The sequence below is a fragment of the Akebia trifoliata genome, chromosome 16, assembly GCF_017979445.1.
Source record: "Akebia trifoliata isolate Shusen 1 chromosome 16, ASM1797944v1, whole genome shotgun sequence".
NCBI classification, from domain to species: Eukaryota; Viridiplantae; Streptophyta; class Magnoliopsida; order Ranunculales; family Lardizabalaceae; genus Akebia; species Akebia trifoliata.
In genome coordinates, this window is record NC_141390.1 from 20,592,073 (window position 1) to 20,611,166 (window position 19,094).

The 19,094-nt window shown below is 38.8% G+C and overlaps 1 protein-coding gene across 2 annotated transcripts in view; it reads right to left on the reverse strand.

Annotated features, from left to right (window-relative positions):
• The window catches only part of PTAC3 (plastid transcriptionally active 3), a 32,247-nt gene extending 19,908 nt beyond the window's left edge, over positions 1-12,339 (reverse strand). For both annotated transcript variants that reach the window (XR_015173901.1, XM_086429066.1), the window contains exons 1-4: positions 11,863-12,339; positions 8,584-8,755; positions 8,275-8,492; positions 5,760-5,820 (exon numbers count right to left, since the gene is read on the reverse strand). Coding sequence is in view for 1 of the 2 variants with exons in the window: in XM_086429066.1 (XP_086285192.1) it covers positions 5,760-5,820; positions 8,275-8,492; positions 8,584-8,755; positions 11,863-12,264 (853 nt within the window). In the remaining variant the exon portion in view is untranslated. The remainder of the gene's footprint in view (positions 1-5,759; positions 5,821-8,274; positions 8,493-8,583; positions 8,756-11,862) is intronic.
• Positions 12,340-19,094: the final 6,755 nt, after the last annotated feature.

Here is a 19,094-nt window from a genome sequence, read left to right on the forward strand (position 1 = left end):
ATAGCCTACTTGTCACCTACTACATGACGTAAGAACCACCTATCCATCAGTTATCATCAAACACAGTCACATGTGACCCTGCTTAAGGAGTTACTACGGTGATTTTGACAATAATTTGAAATCCATACATAGATACATAAACCAACTCTTTTTCTATAGCTCAAGCTTCATAATTCTAGACGTATTCAGTGTCTCGATAAGCTAACAAAACAGAAGTCTTGAATGAGATAGAACAAGGCGGCACAATACATTGGAAAAATCTTGACATGAAATGATACGCAAAGATGCAAATAATACATTGAAATCCCTCCACTATAGCCATTTTCTAACTTTGGAGCATTTTGGTCTCTTAGAATCAAGATGGCAATAAGTGTCCCACAAACTGTCTTAAGTCTTCATCAAGCAAAAAATATAATATTCATAAAATAGTATAGCCTTCACCCATTAAATAAAACTATTTTAGGTCACTACCCATGTTAATTATATATATTTTCCTAGATGAGATAATACATTCCCTTATGAATGGTACCAGTACCTTGGTGACAATTGAGTTTCAAATGGATATATTGACACAAATGAGGGGGTTGTGACGTGTGTGAGAGAAAATGGAAAGGTGGCAAATGAGTTCCCAGTTATTATTGATTTATATAAAGGATCAGCTTTGAGCCCTTGTTTGTTTGCTCTAGTTATAGATGAAGTAATTGCTCATGTTAAACATCATGTACCTTGGTGTATGCTATTTGAGGATGATGTAATAATAATTGATGAAACTAGAGAGTGAGTCAACGCAAAACAAGAATTACAAAGAGGTATTGAAGTTCAAGGGCTTTAGAATAAGTAAACCAAGACCAAGTACGTGGAGTGTAAATTTAGAACTGATACCTAGGAAGAGGACCGTCCAATAAAAATGGTTGGTCTAGAAATAACTCCAAAGGAGCACTTTCAGTGTCTCGGATCTATTATACATGAGGAAGAGAATGAGGAAGATGTTGCCCATATGATTCGAGAGTGAAGTGGCTAAAGAAGGGGGATGGGAATACTCATTTTTCATTGAATGGCCAACTTTCACAGTGGGGTGAATAACATTGCAAGGTTAAAGGTAAATGACGAGGTGAATGTGGGGGATGAAGAGGTGGTTGAGTTCTACACAAATTTATACACAAAGGAGTTTCCCATGAGACTTGTGATTGGGAACTTGCATTTTCATAGCATTTCAGACAAGCGGTAGACTTGGCTCGAAAGACCCTTTGATGAAGAGGAAGTTCGGTCGATAATGTTTAGGTTGGCGGATGATAAGGCTCCTAGGCCAAATGGATTCTCTTTGTCTTTCTTTAAGGCCTTCTACAATGATCAAGTCAGACTTATTGGCTTTTCTCAAGGAATTCTTAAGGGATGGCTTCTTGGATCGTGGCTAGAATTGTACTTTTGTGGCTTTGATCCCTAGAAAAGAAGGGGAGGATGATATTTCTGATCTTCGGCCTATTAGTCTTGTGGGTTCAAAGTATAAGATTTTATCCAAGTTACTTGCTTCAAGACTGAAGAAGGTGATCAAACTATAATTGGTCCTTCCCAAGGGGAATTCATTACAGGTCAGCAAATTTTGGATGGAGTCTATATTGCAATTGAATGTATAGATTCCAGAAGAAAGTCGAAAGAACCAGGGCTCATCTATTAAATCGACTTAGAGAAAGCTTATGATCATGTAAGTTGGTCCTTTTTAGAGTATGTCTTGAGAAGAATGGATTTTGGGGAGAAGTGGGTTGGATGATGAAATGTGTATTAATGGGGCTCTTGAAGGCTTCTTTAAAAGTAGGTAGCCAACTTCGCATTGTATCTTGGTCAACGCTTCTTTATGATAATGGAAATCCTTAATAGAATGGTGTTGAAAGCCGTGGAGAGTGGGAACATGTCAGATTTCAAAGTAGGTAGCCAACTTCACATTGTCTCGCATCTTCATTTTGCTGATGATATACTTGTTTTTTAAACCACTCAGCCACTCAGTTGAGATTTCTTAGCGGTATTCTTGGTTGTTTTGAGGCAATGTCAGGCATTCCAGTAATTTGAAGAAAAACATAATTTTTGGGGTAAATATAACGAATGGGGTGGAGTTGTTAGTGGCTTCAATTGGTTTAAAGGTGGGAGTTTTGCCGATTACTTACTTGGGTGTTCCACTTGGTGCGTCCTATAGAAGCAAAGAAATTTGGGATTCAAATCTTGAAAGAATGGGGGAGAGGTTGACTTCGTGGAAAGCAAAATACCTATCTAAAGAGGGAAAGTTAACTTTAATCAAAAGTACCATTGCCATTATCCCTAATTACTTCCTTTTGCTTTTTTTCCTTGCCTTGGGGTATGGAATTGAATATAAATAGGATTTGTAGGAATTTTTTTTGGCATGATAAAGATGACAATAGAAAATACCATATGGCGAATTGGAAGATTTGTTTGTCAAAGCAGAAAGGGGGTTAGAAATTTTGCATCTATGAATTCGGCTTTGTTGGCGAAATGGCTATGGAGGTCGGAGAAGAGGATGACAGTCTATGGAAAGAGGTGGTGACACAAAAGTATGGGGTGAAGCAGTTTGGGTGGGAAAGCGAGGGACAAAGGGGGCTATAGGTTTTGGAGTATGGAAAGGCATACTCAAGAGAATTCCTTTTTTCCGAAAGAAGGTGAAGTTCAAAGTGGGGAAATGCAATAGGATCCATTTTTGGGAAGATGGGGAGTTGCCTTTTATAAAGCTTTTTTGAGATCTCTACGCAATATCTACCAAGAAGGGGAGGCCAATAGAAGATTTTCTGGTTGGGGACAGCATGTTGAGGTCATTGGCTTTTGATTTCAGGCAGAATTTTAGTGACTGGGAGCTCATCAGTATGGGGAGGCTTTTGGAGTTGGTTGAGACTACTAATGTTTTCACGGGTAGGGATGATCGAAGATTTTGGGACAGTACGAGAGACAGGTTTACTCGGTGAGATCTATGTATGTTTCGGGCTTACCTAGGTCGAGTTCTACTTTCTCAAACATCTTTAGTTTGGGGCGCAAAGGTTCCTTCTAAAGTATCAGTTTTTGCGTGACTAGCTTGGAGAGAATAACCACAATGGATCAGTTAATTAAAAGAGGTTTCCAAACCCCAAATTGTTGCTTGTGTTTAAGAAATGGGGAGATAAAGAATCACTTGTTCCTTCACTATGTCACCGCCCAACAAGTGTGGTCTCACTTTCTCGGTCTTTTTGGTTTAGTGGGTTGTCGTGGGGTTTCTCTTTCAAAGCTTCTAAACGGATTCTCTGGAGTCTTCTTCTATTTACCATTCTTAAGCACTTTTTAGGGCAAGGAGCTTCTGATGCACGATCTTTGGTTGTCCATTCCAGGGCTTTTTTTGTGTGTGTGTGGGGGGGAGGGGAGTGTACAAAGAGTTTAAAGGAATTTACTCTGAGGATTTTGTTGTTGGGTGGGAGTTGGTTTGTAACTTAGAGGCGGCTTAAGGGGCTTCCCTCTCTTCTTTTTGACAAGTTTGTACTTTGGGGTCATCTCGTCCCCTTTTTTATATAAATAAAATTTTAACTTATAAAAAAATGATAGTTAAAGCAGCAGTGTACTTGCCTAAGGGGCTTCCCTCGCATCTTTTTTATAAGTAGGTATTTTGGGGTCATCTCGCCCTCTATCTACATAAATAAAATTTTAACTTATCAAAAAAACAAAAAAGTTAAAGCAACAGTGTGCTTCTAGAATACTATGTCACCGACACATAACAATCGAATTAAAGGAAAATTTGATAAGACAATTGTAAGACTAACTATGCTTTATAGAGCTAAATGTTGGATGGTCAAGAAGCATCACATTAATAAATTGAATGTGTAACAAAGATGATGATCTTGAGATGAATGAGTGGAAAGATAAAATTAGAAACAAATACAATTGAGAAAATGGAGTAGCTCCAATGGGTGACAAACTAAGAGAAAGTCAACTAAGATGGTTGGGGCATCCATTTATCAAAACAAAAACAAAAAAACATGGCTTGGGCATGTTCAACGAAAGCCAATTACAGCCCTAATTCAACAAAAAAAATTCAAGTTAAAGGTTTTAAAAGAGTAAGAAAAAGGCTTAAAAAAAGGTAGATGGAGATGGTGAAAGTTTTTGAACATACTTTCAGTCACAGAAGACATAGTTCTGGGTACAGGTAAATGGAGAAACACAATTCATTTAGCCAACCCCAAATCCTTAGGATAAGGTTTAGATTATGAAAATGATGATGAATAGTACCAGTACCTTACCAAGCTAGACATCTAAAATAGGAAGGAATACCATTTTTCAACATGGTTGCCCTCCCATTAGCTATTCTACACAAGGGCTCCTTTGTACATGAGGATAGCCCCTCTTTTTTCATTTCTCTATGACTACAACCAAAATAGAAAAAAATTTCATAGAAATTCTTCACGTTTTTTTATTGGTAGGAACCAATTTTATTAGAATTAAGCAAAGGAACACCAATACAACAAGAGAAGTAAAAGGGAATCTCACAAAACCTTGTAATTGCACCTTAAACTGTCACCCTACCCTTTGATCAAACCCTCTCATCTAAACAAAAAATCCTCAAAAGGATATAATCCAAATTTCTATAAAATGGACATTCACACCTACAATAACTCAACCTTGATCACCATCTCTTCCATTCCCAACTGTTGAATATTTTATGGTTCCTTTCCTTCCATAGTGACCAACACATGGAAAGAGGAGAAGATCCCACAAAGACCTTCCATTTTGAGAGGAGACCTTTGAAAACCGTATGTGAAAACCGTATGTCAAAGATATCAAAGACTTTCCAAGGACCATCTAGAAGTTGCCAAAAAATTTGAAGGACTCAATCCAAATTTCCAAAGAGAAATGATGATGAATAAGAATCCAGTCCACAGTATCTTCTGACTTGCACAATGCATGCCTGATAGAAAAGTCAAGCCCTCTATCAATCAAATGATTGATAGTCAGGATCTTGTCCAACATGGAAGTTAAGGTGGAGAAAAAAAAAACCTATAAAGGGATTGGTGTACCCCAATCCTCTTCCCCTTCCATGGCCATAATTGCAACATTGGATAATCTTCCAATCAGAAATAATTAAGAAAGGAATTGGGAATTTGCCACTGAGGCCAACCTCTCCAAACCTACGCCCCTCCCAAAGGGAACCATGGCTCCCTTACAAACACTACAATCAAGAATGAACCTTGCCAATTGTGCAATCATGATTCATATAGAAGTGATTAAATGGAATAAAAGCATTTCCATCTGAACAGAGGTTTCCCAATGCGACCTAATTAATTGTGAGTGATAAATTAGAATGAAGAAATCAATCTATCAGTCAATAAGCTTCTAGTAGATTGGCACGTATGACCCAATCAATCATAGAGACAACTTTATAACTCTAAGTTGGAAGTTAGCCAAAAGTCTGACTGCAAAATTCCAAATGGCAACTAATAGTGGTACTAACATTTCAACAAAATTTCTAATTTTGTGTGGTTTGCATCTTAAAATGGAAATGAGCATGCAATTGATCAAAATAAAATATGAGGCAATGCATGCACCATCCTTCACATGAGTAAAACATATTTCCATATTCTCCTTACACATATGCTTTACAGATAATGAAAATGCAGCCATCCAATGTTAATCTTTAATTGCTATCCAACATTAAAGTTCCAAAATCATAAGTTTCTTGACCAAAAATATTAATTGCATATGTATCTGCACAAGAGATCAGGAAGAAAAATGTAAACCTTCTCCATATTCCATGTTCTCAAATGTCGCAAAAGCTATCTCTGGTATTCCACAAGAAGCCTAAATTATTGAACCAAAACAAGAATAGTTCAGCAGGGACTAATCAAAAAACAAATAAATAAATTTCAGCAGGGGATACATGTAAAAGACTAGCATATGGAGTGCCGGCCGAATGAACAAATCGAACTAGAGTATAAGAAACACAACTCAAGGTTTAAAATCTCGTCTCGAGGCAATGTTTCGGTCAAGAGAAAAACCAAGACAGTCTGGACTGAAACATTCCAAGACAATCTGAAACATTCCCAAACCATTCACTGTTTTGGGGTCAATGTTTCATCTGAAATGCTTGGACGAAACATTATGAAACAGTACAAAACTTTATACCATATCCCAAGTTCCCAACTAGCAACTTGTAAAAAAAGTCTTTTTTAATACATAGATTACTCGTAAAAGATAATTAATGTAAGAACTCATTTCATCCCACATCACGATAGTCTCATAGTCTTTGCAATAAATTACATTTCATTGTATTAGTTTTTCTCTAAAATACACCATGTCTCCTTCTTTAGCTTCTACCCATGGTCCAAAGTTTTGTTCAGTTTCAGAATGTTTTGATAGAATATTCCAGTTTCGGCCAAGACCGGAGCAAAACATTTACCTGAAACAATGTTTTGACTTCAGAATGTTTCAGTCGGCACGGTTTCCATTTTTCTCCTGACTAATGCATTGCATCAAAACGAGATTTTACACCTTGCTACCACCCATTGTATTAAATTTCTACCTCGAGGTCCATATTGGTTATTAGCCTGAAGGGAAAATATTTCAAACAATGTGGAAATTCCAAATTTTTCATAGAAATGCTAGAAGTATGGTGGCTGATGTAAAAAATTAGTGATATATCTTAGGACATGCTAAAATAAGCATAAAAAACATTTAAGTGACGGGCAATGGAAGGCAGAAATGCAAATTCTAAAGTTACCATCACATGGTAATGCGAGTAGTTGAGAGCTTGGCAGCAGAAAACAATTTTAAGTGTGCTTGAATTTTTTTAATCAACAAACCAAGTCACTTACTATTGGTTCACGTCATGGATCAATTTAGAGTCCATATCTATTTTCTCAAGTTATAGATGAAGTAGTATTTATTGAGGTAAAAAAAAGTTCTACATGAAGTAGTTGTACATATTCAAGAGCATGGTCCCTTGGGGTCAATGCTAAGGGACCATGCTACCTTGGCACTACTACCTTTGGAATTATTTTCATGGCGACACTTGAAAACTTCTCAATACGGTATTGAATAACTTAAATTAGTTGCTAATGTACATAGTAATGACAAATAGAGAAGAAGGGCTAGTAAAAATTGATGGCCAAAAAATCTCCAAAGTGACCATTTTCAAGACTTCGGTTTTATTACCCTTAAGATGTAAGATAGAAGAGGATGTTGTAAATGGAAATAGAATTGGATGGTTATGACTGATGCATCCCACCCAATTAAATTATTTTTATTTTTTTAACTTTTGATAAGTATATGAGGCTAGTGAAAGATGAGAAAACATATAGATGGCCTTCCCTAGATGTCAGGAAACCTACCAAGGAAAGACCCCAATGAAAAGCATGGAGTAGGCAACGAAAAATCAAGCCCAACCCCATATGCATAACAGCTAAAACCACACACACCGAAAAATCAAGCGCGCAAGCACACACACAAAAACACAATTTTGACGAACACACATACACAAACACAAACACAATTTTGACCAACAATTTTCGAACTAGAATCCTTTAAACTCTGTGTAATTTTGACCAAAATACAAGAGAGCTTCTTGGAATTGAATCATGCACATTCTCCTCCTTTCCATCAAAAGATCTTTGGTTTCTCTTCTTCCAAATCCCCTAAAAACAACAAAGCGTGCAATTTTCCATAGGATTCTATCTTAATCATTAAAAATTAGGACTTGCCCAATTATACAGAAGCTTTGAAAACAAAGAAGGGGTGATCCAGTTGATATCGAAGAGCAAAAGAAAGTGACACCAAATTGAATTTACCATTTGGCAATGGATAAGAAGGTGATTGACACATCTCCCACCTACTTTATGCATGCACAACAAATACTGATTACAACCCTGGTTAAAAGGAATGTGCAAGTTGAAGGTTCTAAAATACCTAGAGGAAGACGAAGAAGAACATGGATCGAAGTAGCAAGAGAATATGAAGAAACTTGAATTAACAGAAGGCATAGCCTTAGATTTTAATTTAGGAACAAGATTAATTTAGCAACCCCAAATTTTTGGGATAATGCTTTGACAATGATGATAAGACAAACCATGTCATACTAACTACTATAAATAGTAAGATTCTTGCTAAGAAATGCATTGCCTCTTCTTTTTTGACTGATAGGGGCATCTTGAATAGTAAGATTTTTTAAATAAAAATATTAAAATTGTAAATAGGAAGACAAGTATTCAAGTCAACCTACAAAGTGTAGAACCATTATTAAAGTGAACATCTACTTACTTGCACACTAAGGAGACAATTGAAATGAAATGTAGTTGCCATTCTCCCAGCAGCTTCCATTTCATATGCAATGGTTAAAGCATTAGAATGGTCCCCAGCTTTACAATCTTCCTCAATTAAGAGATCATATAAATCATCAGTGCCTCTTAGTCCACCTTTCGCACCCCTTAGAAACACCGCATTGGCATCATCCAAATGATTGTTTCTGACAAGCTCCTCTGGTTTCATCAACTTGATCAATTTCAATCATTTTCTTACTTATATTCAACAGAAGATGATAAATTGCATGAAATGAGAAAATTTTCATACCAACAAGAACTAACCAAGCCCGGCGGATATCGAAATTTAACTTTTCCATTGCTGCTAGAATTTCTAAGCCTCTGGTAGCATGACCTTTAGAGCCAAATAAACGAATCAATGCCAAGAATGTTTCATGGAGAGGACGAAGGCCTGCACCCAATTCTCTTCGCAGTGACTGCATCTGCATTTGTACAACACTCCCAATATTAGTACAATCTGAAATTCATATATAACTACAGTATATGACTAGCAATATGGTCCTTTGCAAGAATAGTACAACAGGACTTCTAAAACAATGCCACAATACACGATGGGTTTGTTTAGAATAACAAATGCTTTTTTTTTCAACCATGTTATTTGGGGAAAACACAATAATGAAACAAGTTCTTTCTTCATGTTTGAATCCTATTTCTTTTTTATGCATCTTGAGTTTGTTAAAACACCTTATCTTCACACAAAAAAAAGTTTGCTTCATAAAATGTCAAGGTTCCTTTTTTGAGGATTTTTTTCTTTTGGTGGGATCTCCTAATAGTGGGTTTTTCTTTTTTTTTTTTTTCCTTTTCAGTTCTCACCTGATTTGCTTGTATGAGAATAAATTTTTCCCTTTACTAAGTTAGGTCTCCTCGACCCTCTTTCTTTATGTGCCCTCTTTTATTGCAATGAAATCTTTGCACCTATAAAAAAAAAATCTCAAAAAAGAAAAAGCACCCAAACATTTGTCGATGCATATTCTGAAAACAAATTATAATTTAAAAAAAATGCTAATAATGTGCCACAGATCTAATAGATTTTTTTTCTAATGAGGTTAAGCTGGAATTGAACCCACGACCTCAATTTTGTATTATAGTATATCAGACAATTGAACTATAAGTTCAAGTTCTCCAAGAGATTTGAATAGCTATGACACCTTCGTCAAAGGGAAAGATTTAAACAAGAAAAAAAAGGACACTATAATCAGCTAGCTATCAACTAAACGTTGAATAATGCAACAAGGAAAGCACATTTCTGATGCAACTACAGATTGTCACCAAATTCAATTCCAATGGGTAATTTTGTTGCTCGACACCTGAAAAAAAAAAATCGTTGCTCGACACAAAGCAATTTAGGCGGAATATGGATTATGTGTCCACCCAAAGTTATGTTTTTTGCAAGATTGTTTTGTCACTATTGAGAGCATATGTGCACTTTGTAAAAGAACTTTTTTCTGGATTGAAAGAAAGCCAAGAAAGAAAACCAAAATCACTGTCACAAAATCAGCGAATGAATCTAATAATTTGTAATTTTCCTCCAAATTAGGGACCAGCCGATTAAATCTGCAAATTAACAAATCAATCGGCGAGGTGCAAACTAACCCCCATCCCCCCTCTTCAACCTCAAGATTCTATCTTCTTCACCCTTCAAATCTCAAGAGCAATATATGGGTTTTAGGGTGGTTTAAGTTGATGGGTTTTTGGTAAGAAACCCCTCTCCCTCTCTCAACCTCGAGATGATATCTTCTTCAACCTTCAATCAAAAATGAGATATGATTTTTAGGGAGGTTGAAGTTGATGGGTTTTCAGGAAAACCACCCCCCACAATGCAGGATTCAAATCAAGCCAACACTAACGGGTTTCAACAGAAATTTTGTAATTATTTAAGTTGCAGCTTGTTTGGGTCTAGATTGATTTTTTTATCACTTCTATTTTATTGGGATTAGTTTTAAATTATTTTATTTTATTTTTAGACTTTTTTTAATTATTTTAGAATTCATATAAGAGTTTAGATACTATGTGACTTTTCTTAGGCATTATTTTGAGGGGCCAAAACTTGTCGTATTGGGTCCATTTTTGTGTCATTTGAAATGTTACTCACTTAACTATCACAGGTCAAGCTGTTTTTCTTTTCCTATTTTCTATTTTCATTTATTTAAACTCATCAATGCTACCCTATACCCTTAGCCAAACCCTCTTTTTGTCCCAAAGAAAACAACTGGACCTTGTCAAACCAAAATATTAACCCTAAATCATCCCTAATTCCTTTTTTGTTTTGATTTTTATACAACTGAAATTGATTTCAACAATAAAAATCATTACCAAAACCCTTGTCCGGCCATCCCAAACCTTTCAAAACCTACCCCAATATCATCTCACAAAAAAAAACCTTAGTATATCAATCTTATGCCCTATTTCTCTTATTTTAATTGCAAATATTGTGGGAATTTCTTCTTAAAGCCACAAAAAAATTACCTTGTTGTCCAATATAATCAAAATTGATACATATTAGTTATATCTTTGGGCTTTGACCACCCTTGAAACCCTTTATTAGGTTCAATAAGCTTTCTATAGTACTAGGTTAATGCCCTAGACTTGTTGGAAGTTCTAACTTCTTTTTTTATTGATAAATGAAGGATCTTTATTAAAAAAAACAAGGTCGAGGTGACCATGCAAGAAAACTACAAAAACGGGAAGGGAAAAAAAGCAAACCAGATAACACATCAATACTACACATCAAACCCCATTTTGTTACAAAATCTTCAAAGAAGAACCCATTTGATTCCTGATAAACCTTGCTCCAAAGGAAGATAGACCCAAAGTTGATAACATGATTCCTTAAACCGAGGACTCATTCCCCTCGAACGACCTAATCTCCTAGTAAATCTTAAAGGGTGTAAGAGTCCAAAGTTTTCTTTTGAAGGTCGAGAAACCCACTCCAATGGCTAGCCACCCATCCACTAACTCTCGAAAGGTCCTTGGAGCACACCAAGCCACGCCAAAAAGACTCAAGAAGTGAGATCAAATCTCTGAAGACACCTTGCAATGAATGAGGATATGATCCACAGACCAAACCTTCATTACATTGTCCAGAGTCAATACTTTTCCCAAGGAAGCTACCCAAATAAAGAAGGCAACTTTAGAAGGAACGTTAGGACCCCACACCTATTTGGAAGTTTTAACTTCCTTTGGGATCCCTTAACTCAATATTCGGCAGTAGCGCTGCAGGATTACACTGGACCTAGAACTATTCATTTGTTATCTGTTAGGTGGTTCAAAATTTGTTGTAGTTTCAGGTCATAATATCCTTACTTTATTATTTCAGCAATTAATTTTTTTGATTTCACATCATCATATTAGACGAGGTTAAAGTTGATGAGCGTTTTAAGAACACAGAATTTTCCCAATTTTAATGAAATTTCTAACATTTATCTGAATTAAACCTAACTGAAGCCCATTGAATAATTTTCGGATCTGAACTTGTTTACTATAACCAGAATAACATTCAAAATCCAAAAGAAGGAAAATCGATTCTCACCGCGCCTTCAACGTCACCTATTAGAGCATGAGAAACAATTAAACCATGGAAAGATCTCGGTCCAGGTCTCAATCCAGCAGCAATCATGTCGTAAATGACTTGAGAAACACCAGAGACGTCGCGATTCCTAGCTCGATCCATTAGTTCCTCCATGAATGTGAATCTCAAACCTTTCTCTGCAGTTGAAAGCACTGTAACAGAAGTAGAAGAATTGGTGTCTTTTGTTTGTTTCTTCTTCCTTGATTTTTTCTTCTCGGGTGCGGAAATTGCAGAAACAAAGACGACATTGCGAAGTCTTGGAAACGAAGGTGAGAAGGTGGAGTGCGCAGGATTAGGGAATTTTAGAGGTTCTACGAGGGTGAATTTTAAGTGTGTAGGTGCGTAGGTTAAGAGGTTCGCCATGTCTGCTGTGCTTCCAACTACCTCGTGAGACTGTGAAGGTTGGAGAAATGGATAAGAGGGAAAGCAGAGAGGGGTTTAGCCGTTTATGGGGTTTTAGTTGCCGTTTAAAATTCATGAGTTTTAAACTCGGTCGATTCCGATTTGACTGGGGCGATTCGGATCGGAATGCAAAGTCATTCGATTAGTTTTGTGAATCGGTTATCACATTAGAAAACTCTCCACACTCAACCAAAGAAAAGCTAAAATTTTGGTTGATGAGAAGTTGTTATAAAAAATTAAAAATATAAAATAAAAATAAACATAAAAAATTTATTCATGAACGTGTTTTTCATGAGTTTAGTAACTCAATAGATTTGAACCCAGATCTCTAATATCATCACTCAAAGACTTTACAATTAAGCTAATTAGCACCTCTAAGCTTGTTAGAAATTTTCATTGTGATTAAGTATGATCGTATCGAATCTACCTGAAATTTTAAAAATATTTAATAGGAATCTGTTGATTGGGACATTTGTAGGAACCTACTAAGTCCTTTCATATATGTAGACACCTCAATTTGAACGGACCCTCACTTAAAAGGGCCCAAAAACAATAATGTTTCAATAAATTCGACCCACGGGCCTCAATGGCCCGAATCATCAAAAAATGATATTTTCGTCGAAACCCAAGCCCTAACACCTCTCAATGGGTTAGTAGGCCCACCAAAAGGGTTTGGCACACTCCCATCTATCCCGCTCCATGCGAAATACCGATTTCCCAATAAAAGGGGCCAACGGGCCACTAAGGCCCAAAACATCAAAAGTGGAAGCTACGGTTAAATCAATGCCCCTAAGACCACCCCGTGGTCTCGAGGACCCGGAAAAAAGGGTCGTGGCCCATCCCACAGCTGTTCAACATCGTCGCTCCGCGCTCACATACAAAAATCGATAAATTCCCCAACGGGCCCAAAAGCCCGATTCGCCAACACGTGGCATTTTGATTAAATCAATGATTTCAAAAAATCAAAAAAAATCAAAAAAATAAAAATGTGAGACTTTGGATGCCTACCCTTCACCCAACCTTCACCGTCCCATCTCCAAATCCGATATCCAATCCAAAACCACCCACAACCCTTCTAAACCCAAGCCCAATACATTAAAAGCCCATAACCACTATCCATACCCAATTCACTATCCAACCCATACCCATCAACCCTTACCCATATCAACCAATCAACCCCTCAACATCAAAAGATGACACTTGTCATCACCATCCTTCACCTCCCTCATCCAATCACACACTCCCATCACCATGCTCTAAACAACTCATCTAACACATCTCACCTCTCTCCAAAATCACCTCAACCCATACCCTACCCTAACCTAACATATCCCCATCCTCTAAAATCAACAACCACCCACACCTCCACCCATACCCTAATCCATCACCATTATCTAACATCATCAACCAGCCACATCACCACCCATACCTCTACCCATCACCTTCCCTAAAACACTCCAAGAAAATCAACTCAACCCATACTTCATTCATCATCAATCAACTAACCCATTTCTCTCTCTCTAATCAAACAACCCCCACCAACCAATCAACCAATCTCATTCCTCACCCCCTCATCATGATTGCCACATGGCATCATCTCCTTTCTCCTCCCAAAAACCAACTTAACAACCTCTTACACAACCCATCCTCCTAAATCTACACACCTCACCTCATCAACCAATCTAACACTCATTCTCTAAAACCACCCATTTACACCCCCACTCCACCACCAACCATCACTCATGTCAACCCATCAAACACTCTACCCAAATGGATTTGGGTAGGATCCAACCCATTTAGATCTAAATCTCACCTATTTTCACTCATTACACATTTACCCTCCATTTCACCTTAAATTTCACACCTTTCACTCCTCAATCCTATGTCATTACCCCTTCTCTCACATTTTTACCCTATTATACCCCCAAACCCCCTCCAAACACCTATAAATACCTCCCCTCTCATCCCAAAAAGGGTTACACCAAGTCTCACAAGAAAAATATTTTCTCTACTCCTCTCTATCATTCTCTCATACTATCTTCTAAAAAAGGAAATTCCATTCTCATATTACACTAAGGGTTTAAGAAGCATAGAAGAAGAAGGAAGGGAAGAAAAGAAAGGAGAACCTTGAAGCTACAAGGTGGGTCTTAACCCCCCCCCCCCTTCTCTCTCTCTAACCTTCTACTCTTCCCTCTTCTAACACCCCCTTCTTCTATTTTATTTTACCCCTTTTTATGATTGGACCCCAAGGCTAAGGTTCATAAGGGTCATTTCCATTAATGAAATGACCCTATGATCAAGCCAAAATTAAATCCCTACTTAGGAAACAAATGCACCCACGTGGTACAATTTTCACTTTCTTTTAAAAATCAAAGTAGTCGAGTTGTGTAGAGGTTACCGCTATGTGGCGGGGAGAAAATGGTGCCTAACATCTTCCCTTTTCTCCAATCGAGCCGCTTACCCAAATCTCAAGGTTTGACCACCCCTTTATCCATCGTGAGTCACTAAAGATGTCGAAATGTCATTTCTTGAAAAATGCCTCACGGGTGACCATTCACACCCACTTCCAACTTGAATGGTGGCGACTCCAATATTTAGTAGTTGTGGCCGTCATAACGACGAAAACCACGTAGCTACAGCTGGCGACTCCACTGGGGACTTTGGTTCATCCCTCGTGACAACTCGGTTGTTAAAAAAAAATATAAATAGATGTTTATTTTTATTATTCACTAACATTATTTGTTGGTTGCTTATGTGTTAGTTGTTTTCTTTACTTGATCAAGATTGTAATATCTATTTACTTTCGTTCCTTTTGTTACATATTTGTAAGGGGGTCGATGAAAAGAAATGAAAAAAGAATGCACATGTGCACTTGCGAGCATAACCTCACTTCCAAGCCACCCTACCCCCCATGTATATAGCCCCGATGCTTAGTAGTTTTACGGCTTGAGATCGTTATTTCAAGTGTCGGGAACGAACACATCAAACCCGATCACCAACCAACGACGTGTGTATTTCGGTATGCATCGAGGTTTGAAGATCGAGTAGCCGTGAAGCCACCTATTAAACTCATGCATTTGCCCGGCTAGATGAGCTAGGACACAAAATTGTAATGTTACATCGACCCCCAAGGCAAAGTTGTACGTGTTTGATGTATTCGGGCCTCGAAGCCCAAGTTGTAAGCCCAAAGAGGCACACGTAGACCGTAGGATTTATCTTTGTTTCTTTCTCACCTCCCCTTTAGGTAAAGGGGAGAGAATGCTTGTTGCATCATTTTCAAAAAAGAAAAGAAAAACAATGAGCAAGAGACTTAAAACAGGGCGACATGGAAAAACATGGGCAAAAAAAGAAACAGTTCTGTGAAATCTCAGAAACTGGATTTCATTCTGGTCCGTGCCCATGACACGGATAGACTAAAATGTGTGTCATCCGTGTTGGGAACACGGTTGAAATAGAAAATGTCTCATCTGTGCTCAAGACACGGATAACAAAAGATAAATTACATCCGTGCCATTGACACGGACCAGAGTAAACTCAACGCTACCGAATGAACTCGACAGTCCATTTTTGAAGGGGCCCACTCACTATTGATCAAATGGTGATGACACCCTTAAGAAAATCCTAAGTTTCGGGGCAAATTGAGTAAAATGGATTTTGGCAATCAATGTTTTCAAAAGCAAGAAAAAAAAATAGATAAACAAAAGAAATATAGAAATATAAAAATAAAAAAAATAAAAAAATAAAAAATAAAAAAAAGAACGGAGGAGTTTGCGGGTTTGCCAACTCGAAACAATTTTGTGAGTGGGGTCCCCACTTGTACCATCTAAACCAGATCCAACCCAATTGGGTCCACGACCCAGATCCATTCAAACTGGGTCCACGACCCAGATCCAACCCAACTGGGTCCACGACCCAGATCCATTCAAACTGGGTCCACGACCCAGATCCAACCCAACTGGATCCACGACCCAGATCCATTTCAAATTGGGTCCACGACCCAGATCCATTTTCAACTGGGTTGCGACCCAGGTCCATTCTCAACTAGGTCCATGACCCAGATCCATTTCAAACTGGGTTTACAACCTAGATCTGTTTTCAAACTGGGTTTACAACCCAGATCCATTTCAAACTGGGTCTTCGACCCAGATCCATATCCATACCAACTGGGCCCAAGACCCAGATCCAAATCCTTTTCAATTAGGACTACAACCTAGATCCGTGTTGACTAGGCCTAAGACCTGGATCTAGATCCAATTTCGAACCAAGTTCACGATCTAGCAAAGATAACAACCAATCAATCAAATCCAAGGGAATTAAAAAAAAAAACAAAAAAACAAAAAACAAAAAAACAAAAAAACAAAAAAACAAAGGATTTCAGAAAGCACTAATTGCAGTCCTTGATCAAAGTCGGTGCCTAGAAAGATCTTACCATGTTGATACGAGGGGGATAGACCACGTCTATTCAGGGAACAAGGTGATTTAAGAGTGCCATTGTGCGCCGCTTCTTCCTTGGAGATCCGCCTGGCCGACGATGATTTCATAAAACTGAATTAGAGGCTACCAAAAATATGAGTTATTCCAACTCGATTTACCTCAGAAATTACTTTTTTTTTAAAATATTTTTTCGACGCCGTGTCGATGCCAGCTCCGTGCTGATGAAATTACCTTTTCAAAATATTTTTTCCGACTCCGTGTCGATGCCAGCTCCGTACTGAAGTAATTTCTTTTCAAAATGTTTTCCCGACTCCGTGCTGATGCCAGCTCCGTGCTGAGATAATTCTGTTTTCAAAATATTTTTCCGACTCCGTGTCGATGCCAGCTCCGTGCTGATGAAATTACTTTTTCAAAATATTTTCCCGACTCCGTGTCGATGCCAGCTCCGTGCTGATGAAATTACTTTTTCAAAATATTTTCCCGACTCCGTACCGATGCCAACTCCGTGCTGAGATAATTCTGCTTTCAAAATGTTCTTCCGATTCCGTGTCGATACCAGCTCCGTGCTGATGCCAACTCCGTGTTGATGCCGACTCCGTGTCGATGCCAGCCCTGCGCTGATGTAATTCTTTTGTAAAATATTTTACCAACTCCGTGTTGATACCAGCTCCGCAGCGAGCAATTACCATTTCGTCAAAAACTCACAATAAACAACTTTACCTGATCTAATAAAACATCATGCATCCTCATTTTTGTGAATAAGATAGTAACTCTTGGTTGTCTGTATCCACAGGTGGCCAAACGAAAGAAATACAAGCAGCCAGAAGTGCCTCCCTATTTTCTCCGGTCATCCGCCGTCACCATGAGTTCTTCCGAACCAACACAACCTCCAGTGACCGAAGCATCAGGTATCGACCCGCAGATAACAGCACTACTAAAGATAATCGAAAGGCAAGAAAAAATAGTCAGTACGGTGTTAGCCAACGCCAGCATCCTACAAGGGCAAACGGTACAACAACACGCATCCGGGTCGAATCAAGAGTTACCTGAACAACCTCCGCAAGGACCCCAGACTACGATGCCACCTGGAATACCTGAATACCAAGGGCCCCCGCTTTATATTCAGCAGAATCAACTGCCCCTAGTGGTCCTTCCCGACGATGAATGCGAGAACAGAGCCACGGAAGCCAAAAGCGCAACAGACGAAAAATTGGCGCAGCAGATCAAATCCCTACAGGAAGAGATGAGGAGAATGAAGGGCCTCAACACTATGAGCGGAACCCGATTCAAGGATTTGTGCTTCTACCCTAATGCTCAACTGCCGGCCAAGTTCAAATGCCCAGAGTTTGAAAAATATAACGGAGTAGGGTGTCCGTTGTCGCATCTGAAATTGTATTGTGGTTCCATGTGCCAGTACGGCGAGGATGATAGGTTGTTGGTACAGTTGTTTCAAAGGAGCTTAACCGGGCCGGCGCTCACATGGTTTTCTGGACTAGATTACTCGCTCATTAAGAACTGGCAAGACTTAGTCGAAATGTTCTAGCAAAATTACCAGTTCAATACTGATGTAGGGTTAGATCGAAATGACATGGCCAAAATGACAAGGAAGCAGAGGGAGACAGTGAAGGAATATGCCCAGAGATGGCGAGAATCAGCCTCACAAATAAGGCCCGCAATGACAGAACAAGAGATGAATACTACGTTCATCTCAACACTAGGGCACGCCTTCTACACTCATCTGGTGGGACACACCACAGGCACATTCTCGAACCTAGTACAAGTGGCAGATAGGGTCGAGGACGGAATCCGAACCGGTCTGATCTTCGATTTCACGAGTCTAGGGGCAACAACGGGAATCCCTCCTCAGAGAAAGCCAGTGCCTCCAGGAAAGAAGAGGGAGGAGACTCAGGTCAATAACGTACAGCCAAACCGACCCCTCTTCATTCCTTCACCGGCACCGAGACCGCCAACACCGACAACTTCATGGGCACCAGCACCGCCAACATGGAATCCTCCCCCTCAAAATCAATTCAGGGCAAATCCTCCACCAGTTCCACAGCAGGCACCACTATACGGGCAGAACCAGCAGACACGACCCAACAGAGTAAATAGAGTGTTTACCAGGTTACCCATGACATTATCAGAATTACTGCCACTCCTACTCAGGGGTGAGTATCTTACAAAACGCCCATCAAATACGGAGGTTGCCAAAGGACCAGGATACAACCCCAATTTATTCTATGAATTCCACATGGGTGCACCAGGGCACTCTACGGACCAATGCTGGCAGCTCAAGCATCAAGTACAGAACCTAATTGATAAAAATGCCCTCATCCTAGATGGGCCTGCCAACCCAC